Source organism: Pholis gunnellus (genome assembly GCF_910591455.1).
Source record: "Pholis gunnellus genome assembly, chromosome: 13".
Classification (NCBI taxonomy): Eukaryota; Metazoa; Chordata; class Actinopteri; order Perciformes; family Pholidae; genus Pholis; species Pholis gunnellus.
In genome coordinates this window covers 22,783,700-22,800,752 of record NC_136540.1, presented here as the reverse complement: position 1 = coordinate 22,800,752, position 17,053 = coordinate 22,783,700, and the positions used below count along the sequence as shown (strand labels likewise).

General features: G+C 45.1%; 1 protein-coding gene across 1 annotated transcript in view; it reads left to right on the top strand.

Annotated features, from left to right (window-relative positions):
• Positions 1-1,984: 1,984 nt before the first annotated feature.
• Positions 1,985-17,053, top strand: part of LOC306704603 (junctional adhesion molecule 3B-like) — a gene marked incomplete at its 5' end in the record, with an annotated part of 33,590 nt that continues 18,521 nt past the window's right edge. The window contains 2 exon segments of the mRNA XM_079171028.1: positions 1,985-2,020; positions 2,022-2,127. Of these exon segments, the coding sequence (XP_079027154.1) occupies positions 1,985-2,020; positions 2,022-2,127 (142 nt within the window).

Below are 17,053 nucleotides of genomic sequence, written 5' to 3'. Positions count from 1 at the left end.
AATCAATGCTATGCATGCTTTGCTTTTAAGAAACATATACCTTGAAATAAACTTCCACTCACTAAATTCATCAAGTAAATATATATTCTGATACAAATTCTGATTTATTCTTTTCAATCACAGTGTTGGAAGGGGTTAGTTACTAATTAGTGGTTAAATTCAGTTTGCTGGTGGAAAATGGAGATGGCCTTATTTTATTTATTTTAGAAAACTAGTTGTTATTTCATATTGTATGAATTCCAGCACCTAATGTTGCTTATGTAATATCCCCAAAAAACCCTTTGTAACACAAAAGACCATGCCGCATACTGAGTTATAATACAAACCTGGAGAGCAGAGCCTCAAGGCAACCGTGTGGTTAAAATAACTACACCTGATTCATATTAGAATCTCGCAGATTTACATGCGTTATGTAATACAACTCATACGCATGCTAGCATAATTAGACATAGCTCTATATTTAGACATAATTACCAGATTAAGGAAGCATGCAGTGAGTGCAATCATCTCAGATTGTACTTTTATAAATACAGCAGTGATCCAGTGCACCTATGATCATGCCCAACAGTAAAGGATATTACAGTTATGCACAGCACAGATGGCATAAAACAGTTTTTTGCCTTTTGTGGAACTTTTAGAGGAGGTTGAATAGTATGTCACAGGCACGGTTGGAGTAGCATTTATATTCCATGCTGCATCGGCTGTCATCACAGAGTTAGACCAGGGCTGAGCGGGAGAAAACGTCTCGATAAAAGCAACGCAATGTCACTGGAACTGGAGGCCTGCAGAGCAGACCCTATCCACTATGACAAAAACAGGACTTTACAGGATTCATGTTAAAAGGGTAAGAGAGCTCTGGGCTGACGGGCTGTGGTTCCTGTCAAAGGGCTCCAACATACGAGAAGTCCCTGACAGGGCTGTGATTTACAGTCAGTGAAGAATGGTGAAGGAATATTTTATTGAAAGCCTGCCGTGTGCAATTGGTCACAGTGGTGACAGGCTGCCGGACTCAACTTATAACGTAACATTCATGTCCATGAGCGCTCGAATAGCAACAATGCATGATAAGAGTTAGGATTACGGATTAATGTAAATATAACATTTCAGAAAACTTGCAATACAGAAAAGTCTTGTCTTGATGAAATTAATCAACAGAGGAAGTTCCATTATGTTACCTGTTGGTTAATCTTTTTTTTTTTCAATTCATGTCTTCCAAATGTATAATTTTACAATAAATATCTTGAAAGGAAGTTTTCTCTAAATGAGCTACAAACCTCCACTTCAGTGCTTACATACACCAAACTTGACAGTTTAATTTCTATCTTTATTCATATATCATTCATAGCTTGATTTATACAACAAATGATTCCTAAAAATATGGTGGAGATGTATTTTTTATGGCTGTTGACAGTATTTATTTTCTTTATGGAGTGATACAAAACATCCCAAATTCCCTCAGTAAAAACCTTCAACTTTAATATAACTAATATGTCAACAAAATGAAACAAAAACTGTGAACCTGGCTTTATCCAATATTCAGATTTGTGTTAATTTTATAAGAGAATGCCTCATTTGCATATTTAAACATACCATTTCAGAAAACTTGTAATACAAAAAAGAATTGTCTTAATGTAAGTAATCAACTGGGGAAGTTTCATGTGATATCGAGGCCTATTATTATTCTTTACCCTGTTATCCTATTCACTTCAACCCCTTCATTTCAATGAGGAACAGAGGGAATGTGGTCTTTCAAGTATACTTCGCTGCTCATCTCTGTTCCATCGCACAACACAGAGAAGACTGAACGCTCCCTGCTGCCTCCCCACAGTATAAGGCCACGGTAGTAAAAGCCTCCCACAACGTGTCAACTATAAATTCTTGTCTGTGTGAGTGATGCTTTCGGTAGCTATGGAAACCGAATATAATACCCCCCTCTCTCCCTCTCTCCCTCTCTCCCTCCGTCCCTCCCTCCCACTCTCTGCCTATGTCTCTCTCCCTCGCTCCATCCACACCAAAGCTTCTTTAGGCTACTTTGCGCATGTACGGCCAGTCAAACAGAGCATTGCATCGACTCCAAGATGGCGAAAACACGTCTGGCTTGTGTCCTGACTCTCCTCTCAACTCACTGTAAGTACAGAAAATCACGCAAACTGACTGTTATTTCCCCGTGTTTTCTCTTCCGAGGAACGTGGCCGTTAAAAGCCGTTCACTTCTGCGTCTGTTTGGTCGCTATTTCTCACCAGCGTCGGGCGGAAAATAGATTGTGCCTCAGAAGTAACCCTATCTGGAGGCAACTAACGTTAAACTCAAGACATGCTGACAGCAAGACCTGTCTCTCCGACGTGAAGTAAATATAGTTATTAATTCTGTTAACGAAATGGCAAATATAGTCGCCATTTTTGATACAACTTAACGCACTGTCAACATGACTGGCGAATGTACGGGTCGAGCGACGATTGTTTCTCAAATCCATCCTTCTCCTTCGCAGTTTTACTCGGAGTAAAGCGGCTGTATGTTGCAATAAAACAAAGTGTCTGGATGTAGCCACATGTTAGCATTAGCACGACTAACTGAGCGAAGTGTTCCGCTCTTGCATCAGTTCAATTAGCTGCGTGTTTCAGAGTGAAGCCCCCACGTTTGTCCCCCTCGCTTTGAAAAAGTTTCAACCCTTTAAAGTTCGGAGAGAGACTTTGTGTTTGTGAATTAAATATGATTTAAAGCGGTTTATTTATTTATTTTTTGCCCCGTCGCCCGTTCGTTAACTATTTAACGTGGGTTTTTGAAACCGCGGTGATGGCAGAGATGTAGGAAGTAGTGATGCGAAATAACGGTTTTTCCTGCGGCGGAATAAAGCAGGCTGTCCGCGGGAGGAGCCAGCCAGCCGGGTTAGTGAGTGTCCTCCTGCTCCCGCTGCTGGACCCTTTCTAACCCGCACCAGAGCTGAGCTGGTAAACAGAAACAGCCGTCGGAAAATCCGCTGGTTTCGGTAGTCTACCCTAAAATCTCTCCCCCCGTCTATCGGTCCTATCGTTGACGATAAACGCACACCTGTAACAGCTTCATTACAATGTGGACACGCGGGACGAATACTTAAAACATTAAGTTACGTGCCCTGTTTTGACGATATTTATAGGAAAAGCAAAGTTAAATAATTTTTTAACATGTCACTAAATTTACTATATTTAATCATGTTATATTCATAACAGAGAAAAACAATAAGCCACTTGTTGCTGTGCTACGTTGCGATTGATTTCTTTGATAAATCAGGATTGTTTTACTCCTCTTTGCTATCTTCAGTTGCCACCAGACTACTCCAGTAGTTAATTTAAAAAAAATCCAGGAACATTTAATTCTATGGTTTAAATGTACTGCAGATTTAGATGGATTTGCTGCAGGTTGAAAAAATTGATGATTCATCAAAAAAGCATGGTGGGCTGTTGCTTTGGCCTATGTGCTTTGAAATTCAAGAATATATTTAGTTTTATTTTAAGTGTAACAAATGTCTAGAAAAATGCATTCATAAACGTTGCACTCTTTCCCTGTTCACGCATGAGCAACTGCTTTGGAAATAATTTTGCCATAAGTTTGGGCATGAAATGTGTTCATTTTGCCCTCGCTGACACTTGGACGCACATTAAGCAAGGTGTGAGAGAACAGACGGATCAAAGAGAAGCGCAGACACAAAAACCCTCCTGTGATCTCTCACATGTGTCAATTGGCTTATTCTCTTTGCTTTAATTAGGAAGAAGCAGCGGAACTTGTTTAAAATCTGTTGCTGTGTGTCTCTCTCAACTCACCTCCAGGCTGTGTGCTTTTTTTTCTTCTTGTTTTTATGTGATACATTTCAAAGTCAGTACTCCTAATGATGTCCCCCCCTTGGTAAATCTGTGACATGGGAGCAGGACAATTGACATTTTCAAAGGGGGTGGGGGGTGCAGCGAGCTGGTGAAGATTTAAGAATGTCTTTTGTCTTTCTTGCTGGACAGGGCTCAGCCATGTGGTCCGACTGGCTCTCAGCCAGCATGGCCACTGCCTTTTTAGAAACAGGACAAATCTGGCTAAACTAAAGCTGGCCACAAGCCGCGTGGTGATTTACTACTTGGCGCTGACGCTAATAGGTGCTGACTGTAATTGGAATTCGTCTTGTTGTGTTTTGAAAAAAGCTCCGCACCAGATTCAGCTCCTGATGTTTCACAAAGCGAGTAAGAAACTCAGAAGACAGAATGTGCCGTCTGCCTTCGCTTCTTTTTCTGTGTCTTTGTGAGATGTGCTTGTTATATTTAAATGCGTGACATTCATCGCCTTAATGGCCGCGGCCATTCCAAGCGACGGCTGAACCCGGCTCGACTGAACACGGACCGCAAATATCAGCCCCAGTCATCTGTCGGCGGAGCCAAAGACCGGGGCCTGTTGTTATTTTAAGCACAGCGGAGACTTTCCAATCTGATCTAATGGAATGCGTTGAGATTTTCCATTGTTTGCTTCACCTGAGCCGTTTCCCTTAAACTATTCCAGAGAAAGCGGTACACTCACTTTAGAGGGACGTCTGCCAGAACCCTCCTCACAAGAGCGTGGCCAAGATATGTGGGAGCTTGGAAGATGCTCACGGTGGATTAGTGCAGAGCAAATATAAACTTTGAGATCACCGCTCTCTTTATAAGAAACACCTGTGGACAGCTACACAGGTCAGATTGATTGCTGCGTTTTTGGAAATTATACGAATCAACAACAGAAAGACGTTAGCATTAACTTAACATAAAAATACTATTGTGAAAACCTGGTCATTCACAATGAATCCCTGCAAAAGAGAGTTGGTTTCCGGCTCAATTGATCAGCTTTCACGCTTTCTTTTCCTGGATGATTGACATTTTTATGACATTATCTCTGTTTTCTCTCATGGCTATCCGCCTAATCCAATTGGAGCCCTCTCTTCATCTGAATGGATAAGATAAGGCTAAAGAGCTGTCCGCTTGATAGCTGTGGAGCCTCCCCTGTGCTCTCCGCTGATAAGCTATTGCATCACTTAAGAGAGATTGGAGCATCCTCTAACTCACACATAACCGGGGTGCTCATCGGGTGACATTGCCCAGCACGTTCCTCAAACATTTGTCTACATCAGGAGCCAAGCGTCTGCACCTCTCTCATTGTTTTGCGTGTGTGGCACAGACCCCCCCCCCCCTCCCCCAGATAACCGCGAAGAGTGGCTCCCTTAGGAGGTGCATGTTGTCAGATGTTTCTCTCCCCTCCCAAAGCTTGCGAGCATTTGTTCGGAGCACTCTCTGAATGGCATGCGCGGCCCCCTGTGGGCAAGTCACATACAGTCTTGACATTTGACTGCAGAGACGGTAAATGGCAGAGCAAAAACGGGGACGGACGAACAGACAGAGTCCCTCGCTGCCGAGCATTTTGTTTGTTACAAGTCAAGAGTTTTTGTCAACAGACACCCCCCCCCCCCCCTGACTGAGAGGTGTCAGTGGCATAACACATTTATCATGGTTGGCATTTTTGGTCTCAGCTCAGATGGAAGGAGTTCTGCAGTTACCATGGGCTCATTGCCTAACCGAGAGTTGTGACATTTAGGGTTGTAACGGTGCACCGGTATCTTTAACTTAATTAGAAATAATGGTTTTCATACAGTGTACATTAGCTTATCTACGCTATGAAAAAAGACTGACATAAATGTGTGTGTCAGTCAACTGACGCTCATACAATGCTGTCGACTTATCGATTATTATTATTATTACTTATAGATTTAATTAGTTTTTCCACGAAAGCACAATTTAAAATCGTGTTGTGTTCACAGAAACCAAGACAAAAAAGGACTAAAGGAATCTTAGTCGACTGAGACCAAAATGACGATTAGTCAACCTATCGACTAAGAGGGGGCGGAGCTATTTAATAGTTAATTTAACATGCTATAGTACTATAAGATATATACAGTTAGGTGCTATGTTTTCATCAGTTTTGTATATCTTTATAATTTTGTTCTCATTCCTTTAAGGGTCATTTTAACTGACTGAATAATGATAATAATAAAAGTAATAGTGTATTACTGTGATACTGAATCTTGTGATATTTTCAATGACAATTATCGCACCGTGAAAACTTCACACCGTAATTTGCTTTCTTTACTTTACACAAAATAAATCCCACCCTTTTGTAGTATATTCTTTAAATTGCTGCAGTCAGCCATCCATGGGATAAAGTCAAAGTGGCACATGGCCCTCACTGTGGAATGACCTGAAACAGCTGAGCAGGAGTGGGCGGTGGTGTTTTTCAAGCAGCGTCGCAGGCGTAACCCCGAAAATATCTGCCGTGTCCCTCCCAAACCTGAGTTAGCAAATGCGGCATTCCAAACAGAAAACACATGGAGCAGAAGCCTCCTCATCATATGTGCGCTGACTAACAATCACAACCACCTGTTTTCCCAGAGAGATAAAAAGGGGCCCCTGTTGATGAGTTGGCCGAGGTCAGGGCTGTGAAGAAAGCTCGGCAGTGTTCAGAAAAACAAGCCGGGCGTGATGGTGCGTCTTCTGATACAGACGTCCGTTTTAACTTGACACAGAGGAGGATTCAGCTCCCTGTCCTGCTTTTCTCAACTCACAGCGAGCTGCAGCAGATGCTGAGGTCCAAAGGCAAATACTAACGCGCTCACGTTCCAGAAACGGCAATGGCATGTGCGTGCTTCAAATGTCAATAAGACTGCCATGTGAGAGAACCACCGGTCGTAAAGTAGAACCAGCCTCCAGGCAGCACACACCGGCCAAAAACTCCACATGAAAAACACCATAAAGGTCTCGCCGTGGAGCAGGTTCTGTCTATAATCTTCATGAGAAAATTAACTTAATTGTCGTCCCGTTTAGAGTAACGAGGGTTTCGAATCGACCGCTCTTCCTGAATAGAGGACTAAAGTGGTTTGTTTGTTTTGACAAGACATTATTACATTCGATGTTTGGGCCACTCTAGATCAACAGGATAATCCCCAAGATGCCTCTGTGTTGGCTGCCTGAGCTTAGGGCAGCACAAGAGAGGCTTCCTGTCTGATGATCTCTATCTGTGGTCACATGGTCACCGGAGGGAACGAGCCAGCGCAGCTCTCCCGCTCGCGCCTCCACCGGACTCTGACGGAGCACGTCAATAGGTCAAAAGAGAGCACCATCGATCAAACATGGGGGACGCCTGTCGGCTCAGTCAAATAATGAGGGGTTTCATTAGCGACGCGGTGGAGGCGAGGAACTGCATGTGGCCGAGCACGACGTCGCTCAGAGAGGAAAAAAGCTGGAGGCTGCGCTCCCGCTGAGAGTCATAACCAGATAATCGCTCCGGATTCATCTTTTGTTTACCAGGCCGCAACAAAGGGGCAATTACCATCTAAAAATAGCCGCGAGGCAGAATCATCTGACGACCTCAGGTGTTTGATCGCAGCCCATTCTAGACCAAACCATTAGGAACATGGGCCATGATAATGATTGTGGACACAGCAATAGCTTCACCGTATCTCAAAAGAACTGCCAGGAAACTTATTTATTTTAATCTGAATGGTAGTAAAGTGGAGATGAAATAACATTGAGGCTCAGTCCATTGATGTAAGGCCACATTGGAATTTCAGAGGATGAATGATGGCAGGAACCAGACCCAACTGAGCCCTAATATCAAACTAAAATATTAAAATGAGCTCTAAAGGTAGCCAGTGTCGGGCTAAAAGCATTTTGAAACAGCAGACAGGCTTTTTGACTTTCCTAGGAGTTGACAGAAGTTCAGTCATGAAAAGAAATAAAACAGGGGAGGGGTTTGAGGACTGCACAATCTTTTTGACCTGTTTGTCAGAAATTATATCTGGAGTCTTTTAATCCTTGTTTTTGTCTGGATTATATTGAAGGAACCAGTGAGATGGAATCCGACTCATTTGATGACACATGGCCACGATAATGAGATATCGGGGCGGAGCTCCCGGGGGGGTCACAAACTGTGTTATCTGTGTGTTACCTTGGAGACAAGAGCTTTCCACCTACAGCACAGGCTGTTGTGAGTGCAGATTGTTAGGGAGTTTCCTGCTCTGCGTCATCGCCTCGGAACGAGGTAATAGGGTGTGTTTATTTTGTTATGATCGATAGCAATGCTGCAAATAACATTGGTATGCCACTAGTTCTTATTAGCACAAGAGCTCCCTCTGATAAACAGGATCCCTGGTGCTCGGAGCTCATTTCCTTGTCTTACATCTGGTGGCCTGTAATCAGGGGGGTTTCCACACCTCCAGGTCCATGTCAGGCCTGCAGCATGCTACTGTGGAGGTGGAGGGTGTGGATGCACCTGCTAGGCATGTGGCTCTCAAATTAAAAACAGCATGTAGCATCTACTTTAACATAATTCTAGGCACATGCAGTGGTGTCCGTGTTTGGAACGACGGCTTTTGACAGGAGGTGTTCGCGGTGAATCCCAGCCAGAGACACTAAATGTCAGATAGAGGACTAACGTGAGTTACCGGCGTCTTCTGGGAGAGCAGTGCGAAATGGGTTCAAAACAGCACAGCGCAGAAGTGATAGATGGGGCTCGGTCAGTGAGCAAGACCTAGACCTTGATGCTCTCAACTTAAAAATAAATAAAATGAGGAAATTATTTATTGCATGCCGGCAAGCCTGGCAGTTACACTCGGCCAGCAATGAATGTGGCTTTAGGGATGACAACAGAATCTACCCCTGCTAATTGACAAGGACAAACTGAACATTTTCTTAGTGGATAGGACTCCATGGAGATTGATCTTCGTCTTCATCTCTTAAAAGAGGGGTTCATCGGCTCCTGACTTAGCAGCAGAGAGGAGGTTTAGGGTCAGACATGACCCAGACATCTTGGTGCTGATCCAAAGCAGTTATTAGTGATGATTAAGTTGTGTGTGTAAGAGTAATAATGGTGATGCTGTGGATTCCTCCGTGAAACGTTACTCTCTGGTCCGATATTGGCTTAGAACTTAGACATTTGCTGTTGAGGCACAATGAGGTAAAAGCTCAGCATCATCTGCGGCCGTTCTTAACACCGTCTCGAGTTCAGCTTAAAATAATGCAGGACAGTGCTGGCTGTCAACAGAAATCACAAATTAGATTTGGGCTCGAATGAGTTTGCTGCAACTCCCTCAGCCCGCTCTGGAGTTTGATACTTGAGCCTGTCCAACCTAATAGAATTCAAATGTCACTTTGACTATTTGTGACGAGTCATAAGACATTACAATCAGAAAGCTTTTCCTATTTGACTCAAAAGACATTGTCTTCTTATATTAATGGAATAGTTCAACATTTTGGGAGATCCTCTTATTCACTTTGAATGAAATGCAAAGGTTTATATCACTCTCATTGCTGTTTGTTGTATTTGAAGCTACAACAGCCAGTAACTGGTTAGCTTAGCTTAGCTTAGCACAAGGACGGGAATCAGGAGGAACCAGCTAAACTGTTTCTTATCTTGGAATCCATCGGTCTGGAGACGATTTAGCCTCTGGGGACAACGACCAGTGTATCTGGGGTTCTGGTGTAGCCAGTAGATATCTGGATAATGAATTTAATGGCCAAGACTTCCTCTTCCGGTCATTGTTTACATTCCAATTAGCAACAAGTAGCACAAGTTGCCAATTAGCTAAGCTAATAAAAAAAGCTAAATTGTAGTCAGATGATAGGCGGTTGGTTCCATTATTGCATTTCAGCCAGTGCGCTTCACCTCATTTGCTCTCCCTTTTTTTCATGCAAATTCCAAAAGCTGCATTGTAGCCACGATCAAAAGCTCTGCTGCGGTAGAAAGCCCACCAGCACTGTCAGGAGCACAGAGTGCATTCAGCTGACTGGACAGATAGAGTAGCAGATTGTAACCAGACCATCTGGCCACGTGGCGTGAAGGTCCACATAGTTTACAATATGTCGAGATTGAGCTGGAGTTGATAGCACTGTTATGCTGTTCTAGAGCGTGCCAAAATATCTTTTGGTAGAGAGCAATCCATTGATCTGAATGGTACTGCTCTCTCACACCAACGGCTTTTAGGCCAAACGGTGAAAAAGTTGATTGGAAGACCTCCATGTGAGCGCCTCCTCCCTCTGCGTCCCAAAGTCTCACTGGATGAAATAGGACTGAATACTTAAAGAGCTTTGAAGACGGTTGATATCTAGGAGCTTTAATGGAATGCCTTGATTCTGTCAGGAAAGATCACGAGTGCCCCGTGACCGTCCCTGTTTTATAGGCTGTGCTGTGAGTCGTGCTGGAGGAGAAGCCCAGCACACACAGCCTACGTTGCCACATGTGTGTGAGGGCATACTTGGGGTAAGTGAGTGCCTCAGATATTTGTCAGGATGCCAGACATAGGCGACGAGTTTGTAATGCGGTTGCTAGCCCCCCCCCCCCCCCCCCCCCCCCGTCTGAGCTTCAATAGAGGGGGCTTTACTTTACGGTGTGGCCCCGCTTGGGTTCTGTGTCGTTTAAAGCAGTAGAGAAAGCAATTTGGGTGGATTTCATGGTGACTCAGTGGTTTGTCAGGCATTTGTCATCGTTGGAACAGGTCACTCAAAAATGGCCAGGCTGAAGCCTCAAAGCTGATCAGAGACTTAAGTATTACGTCGTGACGTTACAATTTTAGCTGCAAAACAAGCCTGTCCACCAAACAGCAGCATAGTATTTTAAACGTATTTTCAAACACTGTACTCTGTATTGACCTAAATGATGGAAAAAAACAGATGATGAGCCTGTGAATATTCCGCAGCCCGTCTGTGTTCAGGGATTTCCTGAATCTTTTGCCATTAAGATTGTAATTAAGCTAAATTGTCAGCTTCTCAACCCATCCTGTAAGTCATTCCCAAAATGACCACGTTATCTACTCTGCCATTTCCTTTCACAAGGCTGCTCTGCTTCCAAAGTCAGATGAATATATTTATGCGACGGTCATTATCCGGGCTTAAGCCATGTGGAACGAGGGGATTCTTCACAGAGCCTTGTTATGTGGGATTTTCCAAGACTACAAAAACTACCCTTGATGTGTGGAAAGATGCCAAAATATAAAAAAACTGTAGTAGTACTGACCAAGACCTGCCTTTAACTGCCTTTTAAGGTGTAAAAGTTCCCCTTTAAGTATACTGACACATTTTAAAAAACGTCAGCAGATAAGCAGGTTGCACCGACTGCTTGACAGAAAATTGTGACTGCACGGAGTCTTGTAAACCACTTGATGGTGGATATAGACACGATTGTACCTTGTTCTTCAGGTGCTTGACTTGTTCATTAATTAGTCTACGTCTACGTCTTGGTCTCCCTCATATATAGAAAACAAAGCCACGTCTCCATGTTATACAACCTGAACCCAAGAATACAGAGAGCACAGATGTGCACTTCCTAAAATATTCAGCATACAAAAGCAAACAGCCAACAAATAATTCATTGTGAAAATAAGAAAACAACGGCGGAAAACACGAGAACAAAAGCCATTTAGTCGGCAAGGGGTAAAGTTTGCGCCATGCACATGAAGCCTCAGAATAAATGTGTGTGGGTGGTGAACAAGAGGGGGAAACATACAACAGGCCACCGACCCCAGCGCTCGCCGCACTCCACCCCAAAAAGCCATTTATTCTGCCAAGATCCGGTTTTGAGCGAGAACAATGATCTTATGGTTCCTTGAGCTCTGCGCCACACTTTCAGAGGGAATCTGTAGGCGATCTCCCTGCTAACGAGTATCTCGGAGCGGCCCCCGTCCAGCCAGAGCTCGGTGTAATGAATCCCCCCCCCCCCCCCCCCCTCCGCCCCTTCCCTTCCCTCGCCTAGGATCACTCATGCAGCACTGAGCGACTGTACAGTTTTATCTCGGATCATCAACACTCAAGATCATCAGTGTTCACATCTGTGGGCGGCGTCCCTCCGGGGCGATTGTTAGCGTGGTAAGCTCGTTGGGAGAGACGCTCAGTTCTGCAGTGAGGGTGGGGGTGAGCTCCAAAGGACTGCAGCGAGGGCGCTGGTACCCGAGCTGAAGGTTCCAGTCACATCCGAGCACAACATGGCCCGCTCTATTTGGCCGCTTTCCTTTCAGGGTTGAGATGGATGCGTTTAAGCAGATTGAGCCTGGCGTTACGCCAATCAGCGGTAGCCACGGCTTATCGGGGCCGGGGCTGCTGACCACACTTCCACGGGATTCTGTGCAGTCTGGATCTTTCTCACTGGAGGCAACGGGCTAACTGGTGACTCTGGTTTCTAATTGGTGGAATATTCCGCTCACTGTGACTCACTTGTGATTAGTTTCCTACACACAGCTGAATCATTCAACAATTATGCTGCATGTTAAGGCCTTTACACACCAGCGGACTCGATGAATAAGCAACACGAAAATGCCTGCGAATATTGTATGTATAGGGCTTTTATTGTGAAAGGTAAGAACGAAATATCCCATATCCGAGCATTCTTAGCCATAGGAGAGAAAAAAAAGCTAAAATTAGAAAAAAATGTTCATGTGTACGCAGCATTAAACTTGTTTTGATTGTCCCCAAGAATGACTATTTCATCTAATCAGCAAAATATTGAACAGGACAGCGCACGGATGCCACGCTCTGCCACGGAGCAGTTATGTATGACACAAGCAGAGACAGCAGGTGACGAGGTCGCCAGCTGTCCTCTATTCTTACCATGAAAGCTTTGGACCTTTGCCATTGTTTCCCGCACCGTGACTGTGTACGGCACACCTTTTACTTCCTGTGTGACCATGTACACACACACACACACGGCATTGGTTCGTGTCAGAGGCTGGAAAACAGAATGGGAGGCATGGAGTGCTCGGCTGTCTGATGCCTCTGTCTGGTATTTCCCACGGAAACCCATCAAGGATTCCTCCCTGAGCAGGTGATGGAAGTGTGGGGGGGGGGGGCGGGGCGGTCAGCAGCAGGAGCCTCAGATGATTTCCCTCCCCAGCTGTTGTTTAAGCAACATTCCCTGTCCCACAGCTCAGTCAGCCTGTGCAAACTATTTGAGTTCAGAGTATGCCTTTATGCACATTTGTTGTCTGAGGGGGGCGGCTCGTTGGCAAATTCCTGCTTGGAAATCGCACGCTGCGATGTCTCAATATTTATTTTTGTTTTTTCTCATGGAAGGCACACAATGTTCATAAACAACTGTCTCTTAAATGAGGAACAGTCGTGGTTTACTCCCAGTCATGTGTCTTGCGAAATAGGAATTTGGAAGTGTGTGTTCAGTATGTGGCTCATGAGCAGGCGGCCCCACCCTTTTAATTAGGTATTTCAGAGATCGGAATGAACACGTACAAAATACAGACTCTTAAGACGTTCATATCGTTTGAATTCTGCGTAAAGCCATGTAGATTTAGCAAATGTTAAACATTCAACTATGGACAGTAAATAATTGCTTGTTGTGTAATGTACCAGTTGGCACAAAAAGAGCTCTCCGCAGAAAGAAGGTTTTTCTAGATGACCCCGCCCTGGTGCCACCACTTTCTCCATTGAAAGTAAAAAAAAAAAAAAAAAGACGGGGGTGCATGAAGTGAAGTCCCCTCGACCACGCCTGGCTGTCACAGCATTCTGCACTTCCCGTACTCCACATTAGTGCTTACTAAGGGACAATGAAAAGCGCTCAGTTGCCTCCCACAGCATTATACGTGCGAGGAGGCTGCTCTAAAGGAAGTCTTTGTCGTAGAGTAGGTCTTTGCAGCGGTAACGAGTTTGACCCGAGACTCTTTGCTTGACCACGCTGCTTGACTTTTGTTTGTTTTTTTTGCTCTCACAGTCAGCAGGCGCTCCTTCCCTCTGGTGTTGTGCTTATTGAAATGCCAGCAATCATCAGATGCTGAGCACACTTCTAAAACTCTCCTGCACATTGCATTTGTCTCAAACAGCTTCTGGAGTCTGTTCATCTGGATTGATAGTCCTCACTGACAATGTACTGTTGTTATTGAGTATGTTGGCTTTTAGTGCTGGAGACGGTTCATGGTGTTTGTTTTTGTGGAAAACTGTTCCATCAAATGGAAATTTGTGGCATATATTTATTAACTCTCAAATACATTACCACATGTACTCTACCACAGGTCAGTGAAAGAGTTATGAGTCCTCATGCTCTAATAACTCAGTCGATTGTCTCCCTCAGTGATCAGACACGGATCACGTGAATCTAACCGCCATGCTCTTCCAGTATTCAGACTTCCACCACACAAACATGGCTTTTGTTCCAGAGAGAAAACAAAGGGCCGGGTAGTAGGCCGGAGCCGTGGGACGCCACTGTTGTTAAGCGCAGACTGTAATACTGGGGCTGGTCCTGGGCCTGCTGTTCCACGGCTGATAGCATCTTGATGACTGGGCTAAACCTCCGCCGGGAGGCCCTTTTATGAAGACTTAATAAGCTTCCTGCTGCCGTCTCACACGTTACGCTCCCGAGTGCCGCAAATGTGCCGAGCTACACGGCTCGAGACATGAGCGCGTCGGGCTACACTCCGGTTTGTGTGCGCGCGTGTTAATGCGCTGTTACATTTGTCTGCCGGCAGTCATGCATAGTCAGTTGGTTGTCATTCAGTTCCGACGAGCCTCGATGAGATGACTCCCAGAGCAGAGGCATTAAAGAAACACAGAGATGCTGTCCATGCTGTGGAGATGCGCAGGCTGGGGGGGATACATAACTCATGAAAAACTGTTCAGAGTAAAGTCAGCACAGACTTACTTGCATAAAAAGTTATCCCTAAAGGCCGCATCGCACCCTTTCAGTTGAGCTGGTTCCACAGCCGGGCATCCTTAGGGCGCCGCAGGAAGCGAGGCAGATTAAACCTTTTGGACCCGCTAAGTCAACATGTCTCTGCCGTGTGCTGTTGTGTTATTGTTCAGTTGTCAGTCGAGCCTTAGCTCATCACGCTCAGCTACCGCTCGCCCTCCACGCACCCGACAATGAGCGCTTATCTCTGCAGGCTGTGGCACATTGGCTCAGCTACACTCCCCCCACACCCCCCCCTTCACATCTCTATGTCCGTGTCCCGGCCAAACGAGCATTATTAGGTAAAGGAAATGCTGGCCGGGGTAAAAAAAAAAAAAATGAAGTTAATATCCCAGCATCCAGATTAGCCCGATATCTGCAGATGTGAGTGTTCCCAGATCTTTAGATGTTGTAGAGGAATTATTAGTTAATCCTTTGTGGCGTGCTGATGGAGAGCTTTAGAAAAGGGTTCCCGTTGAAGGTTGAATGTATGTGTGCGTGTGCGCGTGTGTGTGTGTGTGTGTGTGTGTGTGTGTTTGCGGGTGGGGGAGGTTTTTTTGACGTGTCCGGTTGAAAGGACAGGCAGCAGAATGTTATCCAGGGATTTACCACCATGTATTATTATCTGACCAGTTCATTGTTGACTGGCAGGGAGGATATAGGTTAGTGCACAGTAGCAGGAGTCACTCGTAAAAACCCTGCTCTAGTGATCGGTTTAAAATGGCGTCGCCCTCCGTGGACTGGCAGGATAATACTACCCATAAGCCTTTGGCACAGCCATGCAGCCATACAGTTTGTACGGCCACAAATGTTTCATCATGCTTTAAAAAAAGGGGGCCTGTGTGGAAATTGCATTCCTAATTAGGATTAAGGAAGGGGTCAGGCAGCCCGGACTAGAATGTGAAGCATTCCGCCGATGCCATCTGTGCATCTGTGTGGCGAGGGGCTAATTCTGGCACAGAGTGTGGCGTGATGTACCACAGATATTTTTTTTGTGCAAGCGCGGGGATTTTGACTCTGACTGCAGCCCCCCAAAAAAGTGAATTGAATTTGAACCCCCTCACCACCCCGTCCAGTTAGGTCTCCTCTCAGCTGACGCCTAAGAGCTCCCGGTGCGCTCGGACACCCGACATGTGTGGCACGTCGGATTGCTCGCATAACAGAGACGGCCGCGCCAGGGGAGGCCCCCGCTCAGCCTCTCGGGCCCTGCGCTTCGATCTGTTTTGACAAGGCGCTCTCGCCGTCTCCCCTCGAGAGGCTGACCTGGAAAAAATGAGCGGACAATTATTTGATCATGAGGTGCGTTCAAGGCCTCCCCAGGGTGCCTGTGAGAGGCAGCGAGTGCTACCGCTGCTCACACTTCTTACCTGGGAGGGATTCCAATTAGCAGACTGTGGGGGGGGGCTCTGGCTGGCGCTGACAGACGCTATAAATAGCGCCTGGCCATTTGACCCGTTCTCACTGCAGCGAGGAACAGCTCATGATTGTAGGTTATTACCTGCAATCATTAAGCCACACCGACACCAGCTGAAGCTTCAGGACTGAAAGAAATGCGACATGTAGCACCAGTTCTTTTCTCCCTTCCAGCTCTTTGTATTGATATTTTCATCATCACTGACACAGTGAACACATAGAACGTAGTAACACAGTTGGTGTGTGTGTATACAAAAGGGCTGTGAGGGCGTTACATTTTGTATCGGTGTTTAAATTCTTACAGTTTGGCTTTCGTGAAACAGAATTCATATTAGGGATGCACGATATATTTTAGCAGATACTGGCAAATGATTATTCAAATGTACTCAGTTTGGCCGAGTGGCTGTTCCTGTCCGCTCATCCGCAGCAATTATTTAGCATCCGTCTAACGTCGGTATAAACAGCATCTGCAATCCATCCTGGTCACTAGTTTGAGGAGCGCTGCAGGGATGACGTGTTTTTGTAGGCCAACCAGGAAGTTAGCATCACACTGGTTCCCTCCACAGACAGCCAAAAGGGATTTTAGATTATTGCAGAAAATAAGCTCCGTTTATGATACACGTTTTGTTCAGCGAGATAATCTTCACAAATGAACACGGCTTTCATGGTTTTTGAATTATGAATGCAATCACCAGAAGTAAAAAGCAGTATACACAAGGCGGACTAGTGTTAAATGTAATTACGTTTTTGTAGTTTTATTTCGCCACTTGTTAGACACATGAAAACTTCATAATTCACGAGCGGGATATTTACAGACTTCATATCGTAAAACAAGACGTTTAAATCTCTTACGCTTGTGATAACCTCGGACCTTTTTCAGGCATCTAAACTGACACTCTATGAATATTGAATGTAAATGGGTGAATGGTTCGAGAGACATTTG